We start from the raw sequence: 22,697 nt of genomic DNA, 5'->3' as shown, positions 1-22,697 counted from the left end.
AAAAAACTGAGTGTAGTTAAATGAATGGGGAGATGCAGGGTTGTTGTCACTTTGTTGTGTTTGATTTTGTTTCAACTTTAAGTTTAATTCCCTAAGAGCTGTTATCTCATCATCTATGTTGTCCACATTAGAACTATCCTCATGAAAACTAACATTAACATCCTCTACATCACTAATTACAACAGCCTCTTCAACTACACTTTCCACCCTATGACCATAGTCACCAATGTCATTAACATTATCAACAATACCCTCTAACTCTAACATTTTTCTAATCTCATCTTCTTCAACATTCTTATTTTTAGGATCACTAATATAATCGAGATACAGTTGCTCATTCCCCAAATAATTTTGTGATGGTTCATCAACAAATTTAACAGTGACAGCATACACATAGACTAACCGGGTATAATCAAGTTTCCCACACGTTGCAACTACATCACTATCATGTTTCAAGACAAATACTTCAGAAGTTTTTGGCATCTTGCAGCTTAGTTTACAATAGCCTATAGGACCAAATGCCTCTTCAAACATACTAGCAAACTTAGGGCCTGTTTGGCAACCACTAAATAAGCGGCTTATTGGCTTATAAGCCCGTAAGTACTTATCGATGAGTGTTTGTCGACCCAACTTATAAGTTGTATTTATAACTTATAAGCTGATAAGTTGAATGTTAGTAATGACGTACTTTTTCTCAATTTATTATGGTTTTTTAATTTTTTATTAATTTTAGTTTTCAAATTTATGTTTTTAAATGTTAAGTTAATTTAAAAATCATGAATTAAGATAATTATATTTAAAAAATATTTATTTTAGTTCATTTAAGTTAAAAAAAATTCCGACTAATAAGTAAAATTAACCAAACACTTAACTAACTTATAAGTATTATCTACTTATCACTTTTAAGCCACTTATTAATTTTAAGTCATAAGTTACTTATTTTAAAATTTCCCAAACGGACACTTAATCTCATCAACATCACACATATCAACTTACCTAAACCCTCCACCTACATATTCTCCATTTTCATTATTATACTCAACTCCATGATATAATTTAATTGAAAACAAGTTATTATTGGCAATAATTTTATCATTTATATCAAGGATCGGGCATATAAAATTGGGTTATATCAAACCATGTGTATAACAATGTCAATCAAAGAATTTCATATAAAGAAGAGAAAAAATAATCATTAAAATCTCACAAATCCTAAATAAACAAGACAAATAAATACAATGCTACAAACTAAGACTGCAAATACATGTGTAAACGGGAGCTCAGCTAGGAAATATTGCAAATTATCACCACCATCGCGTAGAAACCAAGGCATTGAGCTCAGTTTGCTCAATTTCAAGAAAACAAACTCAATTTTGGAGAATAAAAAAAATTAAAAGTGATAGAGGATCGAAAAGTCTCTCGAACATTACGAGAGATATAACTTAAAACTGAGTTCGATTTGGTAAACTAGGGTTTCATCTCCTCCCGAGTTCTTTGCTCTCAACACTCGTCAGGATAACACAAGGGGGTTAGTCTATGAAAACGCTACTGAACTTTTTATACCGTCTTTATATATCTGAGAATTTATCATCCCATTCTACATTTCCATTACCAGTAAATAATTTTCATTATCTTCTATTAATTGATTTTCATTTACAGTCTAATTAGTTCATTAATCCATGTGGGTTGCCTCTAATTTTTTTATATTTTAAATTCAAACCCGTGAAAAGACTAATTTAGATCAAGAATTCTGATACCCATGTCTCAAATTTTGTTAGAAAGTTTCATTTTAGTACTATCAAAGTGATTTTGTTAAGTCCATTAAACCCGAGTTCAAATTTTTAGAATAAATTTTGGTACGAATAATGGGGAACTAGTGGTAAGTCTTTGTGTCTGTGTTTTAGTGTATGTGTTTCAATGAAATTGTGTTTGATGGTCTTGAATTAGAGTTTAAATATCTGTTATGTCAAATGTGCTTTAGCAGAACAATTTCGTATGTTATGTCAAATGGTCTTGAATCGAGTTATATTTCTTTAGTAATCCTTGAATTGCAATGTTACTTCTGATTAGTAATGCTTCTTGAACCTAGTATGTGAATTTCAGACACTATCGTAAATGTATATTTGGTATCTACTCTGGTCTGTGGCGAACTTAATAATTGGTAAGTAGATGAAACCTTGGAGTGCGCTAAGTCAGTGAACATTTTCTTTTTGCAGAAGAGAATGGCAAAATCTAATAGAAGAAAGATACGTCGTGTTAACAAAGATATAATCAGTGAGGTGCCCCATGAAGATTTAATAAGTGAGCTGCCTCAGCACATACGGGAAACTATTGTATCTTTTCTGCCAATACGAGATGCAGTGAGAACCAGTGTCTTGTCAAGAAAATGGAGGTATTGCTGGACTATGATTCCACATTTAATCTTTGAAGATGAATTCGTTAATAGAATTATGGATAAATTAATTCAGTATGATGATCCAGAAATGAAGGCGCATAAACTTGTTAGTGTGATAAATAAAATTCTCCTCTTACACAATGGTCCAATTCTTAAATTCTCCTTCAGCTTTTGTGAAGAAGATTGTGATTCTCAAGTAATTCATGATTATATTGATCAATGGATTCCGCTATTCTCCAGAAATGGTATCAAGCAACTTGCTCTTGAGGACCTTCAGCTTGGAGAAACTTCAACACATAATTTCTCTTCCTTAGACCTGACTCATCTGAAGCTTATGAAACTATGGTTTCCCTGTGCACCTACATTTGGAGTTTTTCCTTATCTGACGAATCTTGAGCTAATTTGTGTCGAGCCAATCGATCTTGTTGCTTCCGAACAAAGGTTCTTTAATTGCCCTGTGCTTGAGAAGTTGACCTTGATACTTTGCGATGGTATACTCCTGACTAACTTCTGTGCTCCTAAACTCAAATGCCTACGTCAACTATGTGATGATATAACTTCAGAATATTCTTTAGCTGGGTTCGAGGACCTTACAGAATATTCTTTTGGTTTGTTGGACGGGTGGAGGACACTAACAAAGACTACCAATGTTTTCGGTAGCTTACCAAAAATTGAGAAGTTGTATATTGCATTAAAATTTATTCGGGTAATTTTCAGATCTCTTTACATTGTCCTTTTTAACTTGGCACAATGCATCAATGTCTAATTGTTTGTGCTCTTTGTGTAAAACTTGTTTCAAAGTATTTGGCTGCAGGACGTTTTCTGGAAACTCTTTCTAAACCGTTGCCTTCCCTAAAGACTCTAAATATCTCTGACATACGTTTTGATAAGTTGTCTGAGGTTTCTTGTTTGCTGTGCTTAATTCGGAGTGCTCCCAACTTGTGCAAACTAAATATTGTGGTGAGTCATGCACCATCACTTCATCTTATTCTGTGTCACTACAACTTAGCTACTGTTTGTCATTTTTTATAATATTTTCTCTATATTAGGCTGTGTGTTTAGTTGAAGGTGATCTCAAGAAATATCAGATAAAAGATTCTGGAGACTGTACCCTGGATCATCTTGAAATTGTCACCTTTGGTAACTTTAGAGGTCTTAGAGCCGAGTTAGAGCTAGTCAAGTTTCTGCTTGCCCGCTCTCCTTTGCTGAAAAAAATGCTCATTCACTACAGTGTATTCATTGAAAAGGATGTAGCAGTAACGGTGTCAAAGGAGATGTTGCAATATCCTACAGCTTCTTCTAGCTTGCAAATTAGACACTTGAATCGCTCCGTTGATATTGATGATTTTGGTGACTTCTTTTCATATTATTGTTAACCTTGTTCAGCTTTTGGCTCATGCCTTCTTTGCGCCAATGTATTAAAACTATTGTTACTGAATTTTTACATTACTTGAGTGTTATTTTGGTAAGAGTAGTTTCCTTGCATTTAGGTTGGATATTTGAATTCATAATAATTATATTTTGACTAAATATTCACGGCCGTACAATTACATCATTGAAAAATATTCAAAAAATATGATTTTAGGTCACACTAATAAAAAAAAATTCAACATTTAGAAACCTCAAACCCATGAGAAAATGGAAGTAGTGGGTTTTACAAGCCAGAGAAATTAATATTCTTAGCCCTCTATAAATATTTTACTATTATTATTATTGGTGAGGGCCGAGGGGAACTTAACTTTTCAGTTTTCACCTCTCCTACCACAGGGTGGACACAAATACCGAGTCCTTGAGACTTAGATATAAATTAATTATGCTTTAAATAAGAGGTCGTTTGGTTTACAAAAAAATTTAGATGGTACTTCAAATACCTGCAAAGTAATAATTGATATAGTTGTTTGGCTACACAAAATATGGGTATTAGAATTATCTTGAAATTTCAAATGCCTACACAATATGAGAAGTTATTCACCCACCCCTACCTAGATTAGTCACACTTCCCATGTATGGATATAAAATCAATTCATATATTAAATAATTAAAATCCAAAATTTATGTCTAAATGAAAGATATTTGTTATTAAAGTTATTTAAAAATTAAGAAAACCTAACTCACTATATTAATAAATTATAGCATATGTGCAAATAATATTTCATAATATTAATTTTTAAAATCATGTAATATAATTTGATATTTAAAATTTTAGTTAGCATACGAGTTTGTAATTAAAAATATAATTATTACAATTCAATTTTTATTATTATTCAACTAAATTTTATTTTAAAATTTAAAATGTACATTTATAATTTATTGATGATAACAAAAATAATTTCAAGTCATGTGTTAAAATACTAGTAATTATGTTTTAATACATTAATACAAAAATATATTGAATAGATATATAATTTTGTATAATTATTTTTTATTGTATATAATTAAAAAATTAAGATAAACAATAAGATAGATATTATAATGAAATAATAATAATAATAATAACTCAAAATAATTATTAAGAAAAAATAAAATAAGTAAATTAAATTAAACATGATAACAAGTACCTAGGAATTACATATACCTATAAATATCAACCAAATAAATTTATTACACTTTCACGGAAGTGCAAGTATAAAGGAAGTATAACTTCCTACGTAAATTAGTTCCCTCGTGGAACCAAACAAGCACTAAGTGTATTTTAAACGAATTTTTAACGAGTTCAGATAAAATTTAATGAATCGAACAATATTTGATAACTTATCTGATTATTTTTTTGTCCGACCTCGGTTATGTTAATATTTGAACCGCAGTACATTTGCACGAACATTTTGAACTGATCACAACAAATTCGCCAACGTCAAATATTTTTAATAAATTTTAGACCGTTTCTAAGTTAATTTAATGTAAAAAGTTAGTCCAATTATTAGTTTAACATTCCTCACCCATACAATAGCAAGAGTATATTTTAAATAGTTTTTATTTATAATTTAATGGACAGTAACCCATTACCGAAATTCTCAGTAACCAATTACCGAAATTCTCACAGTTGTTAGTACGTACGAAAGTATTAGAGCATATGCACCCATGAAAGGTTTTGCTCCATCAATTCATTGATAAAATTGATGGAATCAATTACTATTCATAATAAATCAACTTTTTAACTCAACTTTTATGTAGCTATATAGTTCAATCAATTCATGAATTACTATTTGCTGGACTTAAAAAAGGATTTTCTAAAAAGAGAATGGAAGAAAGAGATGGACACAATCTTAATATACTACTAAAAATAGGTTAGTTTTGGTGTGAATAGTAATTGAAATCCGTTGATAACTCCATCAAAAATCAAAGGAGAGTTTGATGAATTGATGGAGTATTACAAATTGATGAAGTCAATTTATTCCCAATGCATAAAAATTACGTTAAACTCCATTGATTCATTTCATGAATCAAAATTTTGATCTCCCCGGTACATATACTCTTAGTATAGGTTAAAATTCCGTTTGTAATTGCTGTTAAAAATTGATATACGGTTAAAAATGTGCTGGTGAACAAATTAAAAGACTGTTTGGTAATATTTTTAATATGTATATATTTTGATATAAAAAATTATAAAAAATAATACTTTTGAAGAGGTTTGATGGTGAAATTAGCATCCGTTTCCCGCAAAAACTGAAAAACAGCTTTTTCCAAAACTATGGAACTTAAATTCTATAACAGCAGTTTTAGCGCCAAAAGCATATTTCAGAAAAACAGCTTTTGAATTTTAACAAATAGTTATTTAAGACTTTTCAGAAAAAAGCTGATACTGCAGTCTGCAATAGCAATGCACCTAAACCAAAATTTCCAAATCAAATATGTTGGGCCCAAACATATTACAAAACCCAACCGCCATATATATTGGATCACAGACTAATGAGCTTCCAGGTTATTGGATTGATAATATATTCGGGCCATTATTTTCTTGCGTCTGTTTATGATCGACATTTGACAGTAGAAAACTCAACCGCCATATATTATTGTAAAATGTTAATGTAATCGTTTCGAACTCGAAGAAATGTAAACTAGGCTTCATCAGAATAACAAAAGAGGGTTAGTTTATCAAATCCTAGTAAATTTTAGTACTGTTTCTCCATGTGTGTATATATATAATGTTCATCATTTGCTATAATTGATTTAATTTCATCAATAATTCGAGTTATTTATAGTCTCGTAAATTCATGTGGATTAGCTTCCGATTGTTTAGAATTAGAAACACACATTACAATTAGAATTAAATGTTTCCTTTTGTACTCTCAAAGTGATTTTGTTAAGTCCATTATACCTAAGATCAAGTTATTTAGTTTAAATTTCAGTTCGTGTAAGTTGGAATAATCAGGAAATGAGTGAATTCGTATGTGTTTTTAGTGTATTTATGTTTAAAAAATTAGGTTGTATGGTTCTCGGAGTAGAGGTTAAATTTCTGTTTTGTCGTATGTACAATTTCGTATTGCATTTTGAAATTGGAGTTAAATTGTCGCTGTATTAAAGAGTTTGTATTAAATGTTAAATGGAAGGAAACTTATATGGTAATGTCTTTTATGTAGATAAAACTTAGGTTGTGAGGTCCTCGAAGTAGAGGTTAAATTTCTGTTATGTCATATGTACAATTTCGTATTGCATTTTGAAATTGGAGTTAAATTGTCGTTGTATCAAAGAGTTTGTATTAAATGTAGGGGACCTGAGATTGCAATGTCTTTTATGTAAGTAAAAATTAGGTTGTATGGTTCTCGAAGTAGAGGTTAAATTTCTGTTATGTCATATGTACAATTTCGTGTTGCATTTTGAAATTGGTGTTAAAGTGTTTTTGTATCAAAGTGATTGTATTAAATGTGGGGAACCTTAGATTGCAATGTCTTTTATGTAAATATAAATTAGGTTGTATGGTTCTCGAAGTAGAGGCTAAATTTCTGTTATGTCATATATACAATTTCGTATCACTATTTGGAATTGGGGTTACAGTTTTTGTTGTATCAAAGATTTTGTATTAAACGGGGATAAACCTTAAATTGCAATGTCTTTTATGAATTTAACTAATGCATCTTGAACCTGGTTAATGAATCATATATATGTATAATATTTGGTAAGTGGATAGAACCATGGAGTGTGCTGGTCAGTTAGCGTTTTTCTTTTTGCAGAAGAGAATGGCAGAATCTAATAGAAGAAAGGGACGTCGTGTGAAGGAAGATATAATCAGGGAACTGCCTCAGGAAGATATAATCAGTGAGCTGCCTCAGCACTTACGAGAAACTATTTTAGGTTTGCTGCCACTGCGAGATGCTGTGAGAACTAGTGTTTTGTCAAGAAAATGGAGGCATTGCTGGACTACGATTCCACATTTAATCTTTGAACATGAATTTGTTGATAGAATTATGGATAAATTAGTTCGGTATGATGATCCAGAAATGAAGGCGTGCAAACTTGTTAGCGTGATAAATAAAATTCTCAAACTCCACAATGGTCCAATACACAAATTCTCCTTTAGTTTTTGTGAACAAGATTTGGATACTCAAATAATTCATGATTATATTGATCAATGGATTCCACTATTCTCCAGAAAGGGTATCAAGCAACTTGCTCTTGAGGACCTTGAGCTTGGAGAATCTTCAGCACATAATTTTTTTTCTTTAGATCTGACTCAATTGAAGCTTATAAATTTTTGGCTTCCGTGTGCACCTACATCTGGAGTATTTCCTCATCTGACAAATCTTGAGCTAATTCAGGTAGAGCATCTTGCTGCTTCTGGACAACAAATCTTCGATTTCCCTGTGCTTGAGAAATTGACCTTGATACTTTGTGACGGACTACTCCCTACCAACTTCTGTGCTCCTAAACTCAGATGCCTACAACAATTGCGTTATGATATAACTTCAGAATATTCTTTAGCTGGGTTTGGAAACCTTACAGAATATTCTTTCGGTTTGTTAGAAGAGTCGAGGACATGGACAGAAATATCCAATGTCAATAAGGTTCTCGGCAGCTTACCAAAAATTGAGAAGTTTTATATAGCAATAAAATTTATGCAGGTAACATTCAATTCTCTTTACATTGTCTATATTTACTTTACATAATGCATCGACGTCTAATTGTTTGTGCTCTTTGTTTGCAACATGTTTCAAAGTTTTTGGCTGCAGGAGGCTCTCCAAAAACTCTTTCTAAACCACTGCCCTTTCTAAAGATTCTCAATATCTCCAACATTTGTTTTAATAAATTGTCCGAGGTTTCTTGTTTGCTTTGTTTGATTCGAAGTGCTCCCAACTTATGCAAACTAAGTATCTCGGTAAGTCATGCACTTCTTTTAATTTTAATTTGAATACAATTTGGCAACTGTTTGTCAATTCCAATATATGTTCTCTATATTAGGCTGAGCATACCATTGAAGATGATCTCGAGAAGTATCAGATAGAAGATTCCGAAGCCTGTACTATGGATAATCTTGAAATTGTCACCCTCAGTGACTTCAAAGGTCTCACAGCTGAGTTGGAGCTAGTCAAGTTTCTTCTTGCCAGCTCCCCTTTGCTGAAAACAATGTTCATCCACTTCAGCAGAGCCTTGAGATTTGCAGCGTCAAAGAGGTTAAGAGAGTTGTTACAATATCCTAAAGCTTCTTCAAGAGTGCAAATTAAACAACATCTGGTTTCCGATGATATGGATGATTTTGGTGCTTACTGTTTATATTACTGTTAACCTTGTCAGTCGAGATTTTGGCTTCTGCTCTCTGCTCTACATATTAAAAGTTAAAACCTGTGTCCTAGGTATGTTTTTGTAAGATAGCTAAACCTTTCTACTCGTTTACTCGTATGGTTTTGTTACCGCAGTGTTACTTTGCGGGATTTTATCTATTCAAGTGTGACATTTATAACGTATCAGTTTTTGGTGCATCTCAATTGGAGTTGTAAGGGCGTCAAAAGAATTTGTCGGCTTTTAGCATAATCTTAGCATTCGCTCAATTTGGAAAAAAGCACAAATTCTTGTACTGAAAATGTATACGACCCCTTCCTACTTTTGTTTTGTCTATCTTTTCTTTTATCACAAGTGTTTAATTTAAATGAGAATCATATAAACATTTACAACAACCATTTGATGATGTGATATTTTATTAACAAAAGCATCATTTTCGGTAGAAATCATGAAATACCGCATCAGTCTTCCTTCCGGCAACACACAGATCAGTATATTTGTTCATAGGTAACATTTTGCATTGTTGTACATTGATAGTAAAATTACCATTTTAACAGAAAATCCGAGAAGAGCTTGAAAATTAAACTTGTGAGTAAATAAAAATAATGTAATAGAGTGGTCAAGATCAATAAAAATAGATGCTGTTGATTATACTTTGCTTTTCCCAACCACCAATCAAACAAATGCATATTCTAAAGGCGGTGATTCTATAACTGTTTTACAGAACTGTAAAAATGAGCTTTGGTGCTCATCCCCTTCACAACTAGAACAAACTAGCATGCATGCATGCACGTTTTGGATCATCAAACACGAAATTAAGGAATCAAGAACAAAAATCTAAACAGAAACAAATGTAACTAATACCTTGCAAATAATGATTCATCCAAGATTAAAAATGCAAGATGGTGTCAAAGAATGTCCCTTCTTTTCCATGGTGTTTACATTCCAATACTGATCAAGGCTCCTTATTGCATCACCATTTCCATTACCCCACTTCTCCTCTTGTCTTTCTTTCTCTGTTCTACCATTTTCTGAACTTGAAATCGAGACTTTTCTCCAGTTGCACCATATTCTTAGCATTATGTAAAGCAATACTAAGCATATAACTGTAGCTGTAAACACAATGGCCACTATTATTCCAGCAACTTGACTATTTGATAGCCACTTTTTCTCATTAGAAGAAGATGATTGTGAACAGGATACTAATGGTGGGCCGCATAAGTTGTCGTTGAACAGGAATGTGCTTAGTGGGAATCTTGAAAAAGTTAATGGGATTTGGCCTTGAAGATGGTTATTTGAAAGGTTGAGCATGTGAAGGCTGGTCAGTTTTCCAAGGGAATATGGAACTTGTCCGCGAAGTTGGTTAAAAGAGAGGTTTAGTCTCTCTAATTTCACAAGGTTTCCGAGGGAAGATGGAATTTCTCCAGAGAGGGAGTTTCTACTAAGGTCTAGAATCACTTGAAGCTCGGTAAGTGTGCTTAATTCTGGTGGTATTGGACCGGACAAGAAGTTGTTGGAAAGTCTCAGTTCATAGAGCTTTTTACATTGCTGGATTGTTGGAGGAATGGATCCGGAAAGATTGTTTCTATGAAGGTTTAGGACATTTAAAGAAGTAAGGTTTCCAATCTCGGGTGGGATGTTGCCTGAAAGTTTATTGCTGTGAAGAGAGAGCTTGAGTAGTTTTGAACACTTACCAAGTTCTGCTGGTATCGTTCCATTGAAATTATTAGCTGACAGATCACACTCACCGAGTTCTTGCAACCCTCCTAACCATGTGGGAATCATGCCAGAGAATTGATTATTGTTGAGAAGAAGGTGAGCAAATTTTTCACATTTTGATAGCTGAGGTGGCAGTTCTCCGGAGATATTGTTAAATGACAAATCAAGAAAGTTGAGCACCATGAACTGGCCAAATTCAGAAGGAATGTAGCCTGTGAAAAAATTGTGTGCAAGACGCAGCCGGATCAGATCTTCTGACATGGCCAGTCTTGAAGGAATAGGACCGGAGAAGCTATTGTTTGTCAAGTCCAATATGGAGAGGGAAATTGAGCCAGAAAGTGGAACTATGCTACCAGTGAATCTGTTGTGAGAAAAATTGATGATTTTGAGGTTTTTCAAGAGATAAAGAGATTCAGGAAGGGGACCTTCAAATGAGTTGTTGTAAAGAGTAAGTAGAAAAAGGTCAGAAAGGAATCTGAATGTTGGTGGCAGTGACCCCGAGAGCCTGTTATCAGCCAAAACTAATCTTTGAAGCTTTTTGCAGTTTCCTAAACTTGGAGGAAGGGTCCCTGACAAGTCGTTTTGCCTCAGCTGAAGTAATTTCAGATTGCTGAGTTTCCCAATTGTTGGAGGAATGGAACCTGAGAAATGATTCCCAAAAAAGTCAATCTCAGTTAAGCTTGAGCAGTTTGTTATCTCTTTTGGAATACTTCCTGACATCTGGTTGTCATAGAGATATAAAGTACTCAAGAGTTGTAATTTCCCAATCTCAACTGGGATTTTTCCTGTCATCTTGTTTCCAAAAAGAAAAAGTGTCATCAATTTACTCAAGTTACCAATTTGAGGAGGTAGAGTTCCGTTGAAGCTGTTATTGTTTAGTGCAAGATCTGACAGGTTCTCTAGTTTGTCCAAATCAGCTGGTAGTTCTCCTTCAAACTTGTTATCAGAGAGATCAACTTCTTGAAGTAAAGAGCAATTCAGTAGCTCTAATGGAAAGTTCCCAGATAATTTATTCTGAGACAGGAAAATATAGCGCAGATTTGAATCTTTCACACAGAGGTCAGCAGGAACGCTACCTTTTAAAGAATTATCAGATAAAGCTAGAGCCTCAAGGTTCTTCAGTTGGAAATTGAGCACAATAGCTCCTTGCAGATTATTGCTTGACAAGTCTAGACTCACGAGCTGACTCAGTTGGTTGATTTCCGATGGTATTGAACCACTCAGTCTATTTCCTAGCAAGTTCAAGTATTTCAAATTGGAAAGATCGCCCAACTCAACAGGAATTGATCCAGAAAGACTGTTATTAGCCAAGTTCAATATCTGCAATGATTCAAGCTTTCCCATTGAAGCAGGAATATCTCCTTCAAGCCTATTATTTGCTGCTGTAAATCTTTGAAGCTGTATGCACCTACTTATCTGTTGTGGTATGAGACCGCTGAGACTATTGTTCTGCAAGTCCAGAGAATTTAGATATTTCAAGTTACCAATTTCAGCTGGAATGCTTCCATTGAGCTGGCAAAAAGCAAGTCCCAAATTCCTCAACTCGCTCAAATTGCCAATAACTGGAAGAATCTGACCGGATAACATATTATCTCCTATTCTCAAAACTTGCAGTTTCGTCAGAAGGCCTATCTCTGGAGGAATCATGCCGGAGAGAGAATTTGAATACAGAAGTAGTTCCTTCAGATTCTGAAGCTGTCCAAGCTCTGGAGGAACTGAGCCAGTGAGATCATTCATTGACAAATCAATTGTTTGAAGTGAAGAGAGACGAGACAATTCAGGAGATATTGAACCAGATAACCCTGAACCAGTTAGATTCAGAATCGATATACGAGTAAGATTTTCTGAACATACCAATCCATTCCAGGAGCACAAATCATTACTTGTTGACCAGTTCTTTAGAACGCCTTCAGGATCAACAAGCTCTGATTTAATCCTCAGAAGCCAGTATGAATCAGTAGCTGGATCTCCAGCAAGAGTCACAACAGAAATGGCAACAAGTATCGAGAATCTAAGCATCAAATAACACATTTGATTGCTACTTTCCAAAGACGTGATCATCTCTAGTTATCAGAATAAACAGAGAGGGGCTCACTCTGACATACTCAGCAACTAAACATGATCAAGTTCGACAGACTTAGGATGACAAGAAGATTGCAAAGACTTAGGATGACAAGAAGATTGCAAAGATACAACTTTAATCAAGAACTAATCCACATTGAGAAAAATTTGGTTTACTGAACTTTAAAGAGCAGCAGGGTTATATAGGTTTGTATGTGGGGTTCCTAATCATCCTATTAAGAAAATTAAACAGTAACTATGCAAGTAACTAACTGCATGATTAACTGTAAAACCTCTTGCCTTGCTCTAGCTCTTCTAAATTAATATATTTTCTTAAAAAGGTTGGTGAATTTTTCCCCTTCTAAAGACAATCATGGAACTATGGAGCATGTTTCTGTAACTTTTGGAATGGGAAATGTACGAAGATAAGGTGTTGTGATGGCCATGCAGAAAAAAATAAACAAAAAGTTATTGGGGGACTCCAACAACTTGTGCCTGGCTAAAAAAAACACTCCAAAATGTGGGGCTCTCTCTAAGGATTATACATAAAGATTTTAACATCATTTCAGTTTCTATCAAGGAAAGAACAGTAAGATTCATCTGAATATACTCCTAAACTATTACATTGGTTTGGACTTGTAAGATACGTAGACAAACAAACCACAAAGTTTCAAGTTACTAGGTATAAATCCACTATACTCCCTTGTTGAGGTCACAACAGCATCAAAATGATATCATCCTTTCACAAAAGATAAACTGATTACAAGTACTTGATGGTGCAATAGACTAAATCTTCAATAATTAACCCTTATTCACCATTACTTAAGAAGCTTTTGACTTCGATTTCTTGATAGTTTCATGAGAATTAATTATGATCAAAATCAAGGAGACTTTTGATGCCACATTCTCTCAACAAGTAAAGTATGGAGTTTTGCTATTAACTCTCCCTAAATTACCAACTCTCACCTAATCTGTACTTAACAATAAGAAGAAAACACAGGTGAAAACCAAACACATGTAGAGAATTTTAGAATAGTGGAGACCAACATCAATTTGTCAATCTGAAATCCAGGATATAACAAGTACAATTTTGATATAATCTAACAAGAAATGTATGAGAATAGAACCTAATAGACATAATATATTGCAACACATAGAGGGAATGGAATATACAAAATAAGATTCTGTAAAGAAAATACAAACAATGTAAAGATAAACAAGTTAACATCAACAATAATTTTCCTAGATAAAGAACATCTATGTCATTTGGTTTTCATGGCTACTAGCTCTATCTTGGCCTATTTTTTCAGGATTAAAGCGTAGACAATCAAGATGTATCAAGTCGACCAGACGGATCTTTGCAAAAACAATCTCTTTACTCTTTGAGTAGCGATGTTACTTTCCCAGACCCTACTTCCAAATGAGATATACGGGATATGTTTGATTTGAATTAAAATTTACAATCAATATGTAACTTATAGCCCACTGGAAACTGTCCCCCCCCCCCCCCCCAAAGAGCCCCAGACAAAGAAGCAAAGTTTTTCATACAGCAAGATAAACATTACCCAAGTGCTTTACTCACTTGTCTATCTGACAATTACTTCCACTATGCAAATATGCATGCTCTGGAATTCAAGGTTGTCTGTAAAAATTACCTTCACATAAACAATCTATCCTTCTGCTTTATTCTATCTTTCAACTACTTTTTCGATTGAAACATACACAAAGCACAGAGTTATCATTAAGCTTATAGACTGATTATTGTCCAACCAACTCAAGACATGAGGGACATTTGATTTAAAAGATTTTGTCTTCTACATAATCTAGGCATTATGTATAATCTTCCACTTGAAGTACAAACAATTAGCCACTCACCTAAACCTTACCAACTCTAAGAATTTGGAATAAGAAGTAATTATGCTAATAACACAAGAAATGATATAGTAATTATAAAAAAGACATAAATCCAAAGTAGAAGGTTAATAATTGGAGATTATAATAACAGTCAGTGATTAGGAAGTCATAATACTTTTTTGTTGTAAACTAACTACTACCAGAGAAGGGACAAGAACTATCAAAGAATTCTTTCTTGTAACCATAGTCCATACATAAATGTTTGTTGAAACTAGACTTTAAAGTTCACACACAAATCAGAAAATAGATCTTGCATCTCATTTAATCACTTAAATGTTATCTTTTAGAATATTTAATTTGGATATAAGAAGTTGACTTTGGCTTGTTAAGACCTTAGGTCATGTGTCTTTGGTGGCCTACTCTAGTTAACTGCCACTCTTATGCCTTTAACAACTTGACTGCAAAAAAAATCCCAAACTACACATTTTTGCACAAAAATATTATAAGATTGGGAAAAATTGGTCTAAAAATCACAAGAAGGCTCACCTCAGCAATGCATGCAATGTTTAAAGCTCTCCTCCCAGATTGTAGATATATTGGTGCAATAATATTTATTTTTTATAAAAATTTACCACCATTTAATATATATCTCTGCTCAAACAAACTTTGATAAAGATAACAGCAGACCCTATATTCCAACTATATGTGAGTTCATGCATCAATAGCAAGGTAGCTGACAGGAAATGTCAGGCCTCCCATACCTCAGACAAGATTTTGAGTTTCCGTCGCATTTTTAATCTTGAAACCCAGAGAGAAAGCTCTGCCATTGAAAAACAAATATTTTTGTGACGATTATATGCACCAAACACTTCGATACATTGATATCATTTCCACATCATTCACAACTTTGCTAAACCTGCAAGATTTAAGAAATTATATGGTATCACCTTCTGCCAGTGAAAGTGGACAAACAGAACGAATTTTTATCCAGAGACTATTGCGTTGTGGATTACAAAATTTTAAGATGCAGTTTTTCCAAGGTTGAACCAATGATTTCTGCTATACAAAGATACTTGGAGAACAATCAGTACTTTTTTCTCAGACCAATGACTTCTCCATAATAGATCTTCTAGTAAAATTAAATCAGTGCCATCATATATACAAGAAATTAATAAAATGGTTTCTTTCTGTAGCACATCAACAGTTAAAACCAGCTTCTGGGCTTCGATAAAAGAGCAACGTTCATTAAAAACAGCAACATTCGCTTCTGCACCATAGATTCTAGTTCCCAGAATTCTGCTATCAGCTTCATAATACACTAATTAATTTCCTGATAAGATTCAATGATCCCTTTTCAGAATTCATCAGAGCTTTAAAGAACATCTTGAAGAACCAAGTTATTTTCACATCCAATGTGTTTTTCTACTGCAGGAACTAGAAGTCACACCTTACTGCTCAGTAATGATGGCAGAGGGCAAAAACCTCATAAGGAAGCTCGAAAGGGACCAAATACAAATCACCCCAAGGCACTGAAGTACATTCAGTAGTGTACCCAATGAACTATTGATTGCTAAGTTGTGTGTTGTCATCTCAGCTCCTCTCACTGTAAATGAAAGAGCTGTAACCAGTTGTGCTGCTCTATTTAACTGATGCAATCTATACACCTGCAAAGCATTTTAAAGAGAAAGCGTGTTCTTTAGAATATGTCCAACTCTCTCCACAAGAGTCTGGAAAAATATTTAATCAGAAAGACTTCTCTTTATAGAAATTACAATAATAGTTACCAGAACTCAGCCATTAATAAAAAGAAAGAATAAAATGCAATCTGGGGTGTCATTCTAATCATGTAGAAATTGAAAATATTATGCACCAGGCATAAGATTTTAGCAAAACTTAATCATAGAATATTATTCTTAGGCATAAGAATACTGGTTGCCTAACTATCCCCCTTTCCAACTTTAGGTAGGTGGCTCTCTTTCGCAAGGATCATGAACCTAGTCGTACAATATCATAGCGACATTGATGAGTCTCTTTCATGAGAATCATTGACCTAGCCGTACTTTGTCTGAGCTGTAAGATAGAAGTGGGTATTACAATCTAACACCTGTGAAACCAGTGGGGTTTAGGACAAGCATAATTTCTTGAAGAAATAACAACAATTGCCTAACTACCATTCCCTGATTATAATTCACCTTTGCTTAATAGAATAATCATGAAACGTGACTATTTGACTGTCATGACTTCAGCCTAAAGAGTAGAGACATTGGTGTCTGATGTAATTAAGTCCATCCTATGTCGCACAATACCATAGCGCAAGCTTCATTGATTACTCCAGCAATTAAAAACGTCAACAGCTATTTATTATGAGGTCTTACCAACTACCATTCACTAAACCACACAACAAACTTATCTGTTTTTACTTTTTACAAGAAGTAACCCTTCAACCAAGTGAGTGAATTGTTAGCATTGGTCATTACCTGGAAAACCACAGGAACAACAGGATATGATGGTGATTTTATATATCTTGCATACTGCTCAAATGCAAATTGCACAACAATACCAACAAGGTAGGGAGCAAGTGTAGCAGAAGCTGCAGGACCTGTCCATGGCCACACAAGACCCATAGTTACCATTGGTATTACAAGACTAAGTACCAGGACAGTAACAGAAGTGATCTGGTACTCCAGCTCAGGTGGGGGGTTTCTATTATCTGCAGTCACTTTCTGCTCCGCAGGCCTTCGTAGATGGTCTACTATATAAAGAAACAATGCAGCCCCACAGTAAAAGAGAGCCTCTGTAAAGAATAGTATGAGGAAATCTGCAGAGAAAGGTTTAAGAACATTCATCAAGACAAGCACGGATACTGACCATTAAATTATAATCCCAGAAAATACAAATAGTAGAAATGAGTTCCGTACATTCAGATTTTATAAATTTGAATTGTGTGTGTGTTGGAGGGGGGGGGGGTTAAATACTGCAAACCAACAAATTACTGAATTGTATTTGTTTTCAGTGAACCTTCTTGTTATATGATGAATACTAATTATATTCCTCGTAAATTGTACATCCATGTCTTGTGAGCTAAATTTTACGTGATTGGATTTCTACTATGAATCTTATTTGTATTTTGATGAATTTTGTAGGGTTATATAGTAAATCTTGCAAACTTTTTGAGTTGCGATTTGATTTGGTTTGTATCCAAACTTGGACCCTACATATGCAGAATGGTCTTTCCCCGCCAAAAGCCCAATTATCTTTTGCTTCTTGATTTCATTACTTTGTGTGTGGATAAAATCATTCGCTAAGAAAATAAGACAATTACAAAAAGAAATATTAGAAAGTAGCATTACAGCAAAAGAGTTTTTACCTGTTAACAAAGAGTCCTCGAAGATAGTAGAAAGTATCCTGCGGAGGTAAAGCGAAGGAAACACAAAAGAGGCGACAAGCACAGCAGGGCCGACAAACCACAGCACTTTACTTTGATTGCTTCTAGTACTATCTTTAGGTACATTTGCTTCTTGTTTATAAGGATAATTATAAAAGGAAATAAGACCTGGCTTTCCTCCACCTCCTTCAGCATACACAAAAGAACTTCTGGCAGAAGACACATCGTCGGTGAGATAATCATCTTCTTGATCTGAAGCATCTGGTTCAACATCAGCATACTGTGCTACATCTTCTGAGGAAGTAGATAATAAACATTGCCTCTTTGTAAACCTTTTCTCTGCTTTTAGCGATCTAGGTATTATTCGGCATGAGTTCACTACTTAAAATAAGATTGTACCAATCAGAATAGAGTAAAGACAAAAGCAAATAATAACAGTTTCCAACATATGGACTTAACTAGATCAACGAATCATGTTTTATCTGCAAAAACAAACTTTATTGCAACAAGCAACTGGAGGCTAGAGGCTTTATCTGGTAAATCATAAAACTTATTTAATGACACTGAACTTCTCAAGAAGAGCAAAGGTAAAATTTGCATACAACAGTTAAAATAGAATTCAAAATGATTTATATCAGGCTACGAAAGGCACCAAATAGCTACTTTGCATAAAATATTAAAAATACTACATAGATATTTGCAATATGCATTTAGGTTACTAGCATTTTAGAGATTCACAGAGCTACCTTTAAAATTTTTCTGTGGCTTTGTAGTGTACAGCTGGCCTCCAAACAACCTAAGTGATAAATTCACCTGAGGATGAAGAATTCGTACCATAAGCTAGAAAGACTAATCCTCGAAAAGATAACAAAGTAAAACTAGGTCCACTGACTGAACCCCTATGACATGAGAAGAACAATCATAAAGCCAGTTGCATTAACACACGGAGGAAAGAAAAGTAGTTCGGAAAATATTCCAAAGTAATTTTTGCCTTAAAAAACAAGATGAAATAAGATCAAAACTCCAACGTACACTTGTTTTAATATTGTAAAGACGCATGGGTAAACCAGATATAACGAAAGAAGCAAAGTGCCCGTCATACATTCAACAAATTGAGCCATCTAGGTCTACTCAAAAATTCAAGATTGTTATTATAATTCATATTTGACTTATAAAACAGAAATCACATTAGAAATATCATCCCTCGGGGTATTATAATCGAGAGTCTTGGAATCCAGAAAATCTTTTCAACATGCAAATAACATAACAACCCTCATATTAGTTCTGAAAATTAATCGCCTATAGACTTGTAATAACGTGAGAATCCTCAAAATGCAACATAGCATAATATAAATCATAGATACTCTGCAATATAAAGACAAAACAATCTAAAACTAAATTCAGCCCATACCTACCAACATACATTACATAACAGAACAAGAAACAACTGTGCTTGCAAATACAACTAAACAGATTGACCCACCAATCAAAATGAACAGATACATACAAATACACACAACAGCTCAAAACCCAAAAATTACAAACATGAAACATTCACTAAAAAAGAAACAATCTTGAAATGATTAAAGAATGCTAAAACTTAAAATTGCAATAAAAATCATACCTTTGAGGAAATTGATCTGGGTCGAGATTGAGAAGGAAAAGAAGTGAAAACAGAGGAAAATTGATAACCACACTTAGTTGCCATACTTGAACTGAACTAACTGGTGAGTGATTTTGAGAAGAAGGGGTTGTAGTACTAAAGAAACTATGAAAAGGGTAAATTTTTATAGTGAAAATGAGTGTTTTGAAGATTGATGTGTGTGAGAATTTGGGGCTGGAAACAAAAATAAGAATGAAATGGAAACTACCCAAGAAGGCGGCTTCTTGTTGTTTTGTGTTATTATGTTGTGCAAGGTTTTGGGGCATTTCTAGTATAAATCGGCGCCGATAAATCACAAATCGATACCTCAACCTAATAGTTCCGATTTTCGAAATCTATAATCACAGTATAAAGTGTGAAATATTTATTTATATATTCGAAATTATTAAAAAAAAGATTTTTTTAAAAAAAAAAACAAGTTTGTTGTGATTGTTATTTTGTATAAATTCTATTTATAAAGACTGTTCTGACCTGAAGCTAGATAATAAGAAATTAATTTTCATTCTGATCACATAACATGATAACATCTGCTGAAAAATGAAAAGGAATTGCAGCACTGTCTGTGAGTAAGCACCGAACATGTATTGCTCACCAATCCTGCCCATCATTTGGTATAAGGAAATGGCATTACATGGCAAATACCAAAGGTCTATAAGGAAATAAATTCATCATAGTTTCAAACTAGCAGTCATATTCATTCATATGATCACACCAGTTTCCCTCATATCATAGGCTAAAATCATAGGATTTGGTCCGCAACTCAGATCAATGCAAATCGGTATCGTTTGAAGACCGCCTACCATCGACCTTCTACGAGAGGGCGCTCCTAAAATTAAGTGACATGAATATACGCCATGAAGCATATTTTGATACGTAGTCAAATTATTATCTTTCGGATTTGCTAAGATATGAATTAGCAGGGGCATCACTGTCTAAAAGATTACAGCAAATACACCAATCAAGAACAATGGTGTGTATGTACACTCGAAGTGACAACATGAAATCCGTAGAATCTCAGGAAGAAGCTATAAGGTTGGATTGACAGCTACCCGACTCAGATCCACCGACTTCCACCCAGACTTCATTTACTCGCCCTATGAAACGCAGAGGAGAATTGTACTGTGCAATTGAGTAAGCATATTCACTTTCAAAAGCAGTGAAGTTTGCCCAGGCAGATCTGCTCAAGCTGATCGCCAGTTTTTCTACTTCAGTGACAATGTTTTTATCTTTCGCAAATCCAGAAAACTTTCTCACAGCAATGCAGCGGCTGTTCCAGTAATCAGGTTTAAGGTCCAATTCTGGGAGAGGAAGCGGAGGGGTAGCTTGAAATTTAACAGGCAAATAGAATTGCACAGAATAAGCCGATGATTGAAGTGGTCCTGCTCCTGGGACTATGCTTGTCAAGACAGGGATCGTCATTGGGACACGGGACGAGTTTAAGTTTGCACCTTCAATGTACTGAAATAACCTGACATACAAAAACACAGCAGATTTTAATTTTTTTTGAACAAAAAACTTGATATATATTAATGATCTCGACTCAGTTAGAGATTCGATTCTAGTTTCTACAAATCTAAAACGTCTTCCGTTCCTACATCAATAAAAGAAAGCACAGCAAAAAAGTAAGGTACTTATCTGACCAACTATTCATTATTCAATTAGACCTGAAAAATTACATTGGGTACATAGAAAACAAGAGCTTCTATACTATCTTAGTTTCTCAGTATCCGTAAAATACAAAGTGTGATATGCAATTATTAGAATTCAAAATATCAGAAGCACGTAGAAGCTACATTGTTGTTTGTTGACTCTTACCAGCAAAAGCACAACTAAAATAATTAAGACGTAAATTGAATCAAACGAGTTGTGTAAGTGTTATAATTTTAGACTCCAGAAGTATCCAATAAGCAACAAACAGATGATAACACACATAAGACTCAAGGTTTAGAGTAATTGACCTCAGTTCAGCAAACTCTTATCACTCGAAGAACATCAATTCTATAAAATAACTATGATTCATTTCATTAACTTATCCAACTGTAATAGTCTCATCTAGTCATTTTACAACCATCTACTAAAAGAATACATTCATTTCGAGCAATAGAAGCAAATAAGTCGAGAAAATAATCTCGAAAAATAGTCATATCACTATTCACTAGTCTTCCTGCAATAGCATCACTATTAATTACATTTTTTGGTGTGATTCGAATATAATCTCGATAAAATGCACAATTAGGAGCCAAATTTGTTTCTAGCAATTAAAATTAGAAACAAAAAATCATTCAAATAAATAAATAAATAGAAAAATGAGACAAAAAATACGAATAAAAGGAGACCTGTGAAAGCCGTTACGAGTGGCTTTTTCGAAGGAGATTTGAGACTTAACAGGAGCGATCATCCAAGCGGCGACTCGGTAAAGTCTGATCTCATAATCGGACTCGGAGTGAATGAGTGAGTACTCGGGTGACTCGTAACGAGTTGACTCGTTAGCATTAGGTTTAATGATTCTAAGAGTATTCAAAATAGCTGCCATCATCATCAGCGTCATCAACGCAGCTGCTGTTCTGGGCTCCATTTCTTACTGGTGAGTTGTGTGACCTTCCTTTTAATCCCCTTGAATTGTATATACCAGGAAGGACTGACTGACTGTGGACATGAAATGCTGGACAAAAATATTACTTTTGAATAGAGCCGGCCAAATGTGCGGGTTCGAACCGCTCATTCGGGACCGGCTCGTACGGAACCAGGAAAAAATTCGGCACGAAACGAGCCGGTTCAAACCCGCCCAACCCGCTAAATTAGATGAACCGAGTACGAATTCAATTTTAAGAACCCGGAACCGCACAAGCCCGCACGAGCCCGCACGAACCAAGCCCGCACGAGCCCGCACGAACCAAGCCCGCACGAGC

At 34.3% G+C, this 22,697-nt stretch overlaps 5 protein-coding genes across 10 annotated transcripts; 2 read left to right on the top strand and 3 right to left on the bottom strand.

Annotated features, from left to right (window-relative positions):
• The first annotated feature begins 1,250 nt into the window (after positions 1-1,250).
• On the top strand, positions 1,251-3,895 carry LOC141717656 (F-box/FBD/LRR-repeat protein At1g13570-like). Of its 4 annotated transcripts, none has more exons than XM_074519823.1 (5): positions 1,254-1,528; positions 2,217-2,392; positions 2,564-3,101; positions 3,197-3,355; positions 3,445-3,895. In XM_074519823.1, the coding sequence occupies exons 2-5, from the start codon at positions 2,223-2,225 to the stop codon at positions 3,769-3,771; spliced, it is 1,194 nt and encodes a 397-aa protein (XP_074375924.1). In that variant the 5' UTR covers positions 1,254-1,528; positions 2,217-2,222; the 3' UTR covers positions 3,772-3,895. The 4 variants fall into 4 exon arrangements, 3 of the variants coding, with proteins under 3 accessions (XP_074375924.1, XP_074375923.1, XP_074375925.1); XM_074519824.1 differs by having other exon boundaries at positions 1,255-1,528; positions 2,636-3,101; positions 3,445-3,894; XR_012573720.1 differs by having other exon boundaries at positions 1,251-1,528; positions 2,217-3,101; positions 3,210-3,355; positions 3,445-3,582.
• A 2,465-nt stretch (positions 3,896-6,360) lies between these two features.
• LOC141716633 (F-box/FBD/LRR-repeat protein At1g13570-like) lies at positions 6,361-9,412 on the top strand. Its single transcript, XM_074518824.1, has 4 exons — positions 6,361-6,478; positions 7,564-8,451; positions 8,547-8,705; positions 8,789-9,412. Exons 2-4 carry the CDS (start codon positions 7,570-7,572, stop codon positions 9,110-9,112), a joined length of 1,365 nt encoding a protein of 454 aa, XP_074374925.1. The 5' UTR covers positions 6,361-6,478; positions 7,564-7,569; the 3' UTR covers positions 9,113-9,412.
• Positions 9,413-9,733: 321 nt separating this feature from the next.
• LOC141717655 (uncharacterized) lies at positions 9,734-13,617 on the bottom strand. The gene has a single exon (XM_074519821.1). It carries the CDS (start codon positions 12,884-12,886, stop codon positions 9,986-9,988), a length of 2,901 nt encoding a protein of 966 aa, XP_074375922.1. The 5' UTR covers positions 12,887-13,617; the 3' UTR covers positions 9,734-9,985.
• A 2,035-nt stretch (positions 13,618-15,652) lies between these two features.
• Positions 15,653-20,042, bottom strand: LOC141717654 (uncharacterized). Of its 3 annotated transcripts, XM_074519818.1 has the most exons (6): positions 19,750-20,042; positions 18,872-18,938; positions 18,108-18,506; positions 17,218-17,558; positions 16,188-16,404; positions 15,653-16,070 (listed from the first exon to the last, which is right to left on the bottom strand). In XM_074519818.1, the coding sequence occupies exons 1-5, from the start codon at positions 19,831-19,833 to the stop codon at positions 16,189-16,191; spliced, it is 1,107 nt and encodes a 368-aa protein (XP_074375919.1). In that variant the 5' UTR covers positions 19,834-20,042; the 3' UTR covers positions 15,653-16,070; position 16,188. The 3 variants fall into 3 exon arrangements, with proteins under 3 accessions (XP_074375919.1, XP_074375918.1, XP_074375920.1); XM_074519817.1 differs by having other exon boundaries at positions 15,659-16,404; XM_074519819.1 differs by having other exon boundaries at positions 15,661-16,404; positions 18,108-18,503; positions 19,750-20,041.
• A 394-nt stretch (positions 20,043-20,436) lies between these two features.
• LOC141717652 (uncharacterized) lies at positions 20,437-22,465 on the bottom strand. Its single transcript, XM_074519816.1, has 2 exons — positions 22,125-22,465; positions 20,437-21,256 (listed from the first exon to the last, which is right to left on the bottom strand). The coding sequence occupies exons 1-2, from the start codon at positions 22,361-22,363 to the stop codon at positions 20,803-20,805; spliced, it is 693 nt and encodes a 230-aa protein (XP_074375917.1). The 5' UTR covers positions 22,364-22,465; the 3' UTR covers positions 20,437-20,802.
• Positions 22,466-22,697: the final 232 nt, after the last annotated feature.

The sequence above is a fragment of the Apium graveolens genome, chromosome 4, assembly GCF_009905375.1.
Source record: "Apium graveolens cultivar Ventura chromosome 4, ASM990537v1, whole genome shotgun sequence".
In the NCBI taxonomy this organism is placed as follows: domain Eukaryota; kingdom Viridiplantae; phylum Streptophyta; class Magnoliopsida; order Apiales; family Apiaceae; genus Apium; species Apium graveolens.
This window is presented reverse-complemented; position numbering and strand designations above follow the sequence as displayed.

What these genes read in the sequence shown, in the direction of transcription:
- LOC141717656 (XM_074519822.1), top strand. Translation starts at nt 2,223, where the DNA reads ATGGCAAAATCTAATAGAAGAAAGATACGTCGTGTTAACAAAGATATA. An exon ending in TTGCATTAAAATTTATTCGG is followed by an intron (nt 3,102 to 3,196) that starts GTAATTTTCAGA and finishes CTTGTTTCAAAG; the next exon opens with TATTTGGCTGCAGGACGTTT. An exon ending in TGTGCAAACTAAATATTGTG is followed by an intron (nt 3,356 to 3,444) that starts GTGAGTCATGCA and finishes TCTCTATATTAG; the next exon opens with GCTGTGTGTTTAGTTGAAGG.
- LOC141716633 (XM_074518824.1), top strand. Translation starts at nt 7,570, where the DNA reads ATGGCAGAATCTAATAGAAGAAAGGGACGTCGTGTGAAGGAAGATATA. An exon ending in TAGCAATAAAATTTATGCAG is followed by an intron (nt 8,452 to 8,546) that starts GTAACATTCAAT and finishes CATGTTTCAAAG; the next exon opens with TTTTTGGCTGCAGGAGGCTC. An exon ending in TATGCAAACTAAGTATCTCG is followed by an intron (nt 8,706 to 8,788) that starts GTAAGTCATGCA and finishes TCTCTATATTAG; the next exon opens with GCTGAGCATACCATTGAAGA.
- LOC141717655 (XM_074519821.1), bottom strand. Translation starts at nt 12,886, where the DNA reads ATGATCACGTCTTTGGAAAGTAGCAATCAAATGTGTTATTTGATGCTT.
- LOC141717654 (XM_074519818.1), bottom strand. Translation starts at nt 19,833, where the DNA reads ATGGCAACTAAGTGTGGTTATCAATTTTCCTCTGTTTTCACTTCTTTT. An exon ending in CCAGATCAATTTCCTCAAAG is followed by an intron (nt 18,939 to 19,749) that starts GTATGATTTTTA and finishes CTTCATCCTCAG; the next exon opens with GTGAATTTATCACTTAGGTT. An exon ending in TTGTTCCTGTGGTTTTCCAG is followed by an intron (nt 16,405 to 17,217) that starts GTAATGACCAAT and finishes AATGCTTTGCAG; the next exon opens with GTGTATAGATTGCATCAGTT.
- LOC141717652 (XM_074519816.1), bottom strand. Translation starts at nt 22,363, where the DNA reads ATGGAGCCCAGAACAGCAGCTGCGTTGATGACGCTGATGATGATGGCA. An exon ending in ACTCGTAACGGCTTTCACAG is followed by an intron (nt 21,257 to 22,124) that starts GTCTCCTTTTAT and finishes TTTGTATGTCAG; the next exon opens with GTTATTTCAGTACATTGAAG.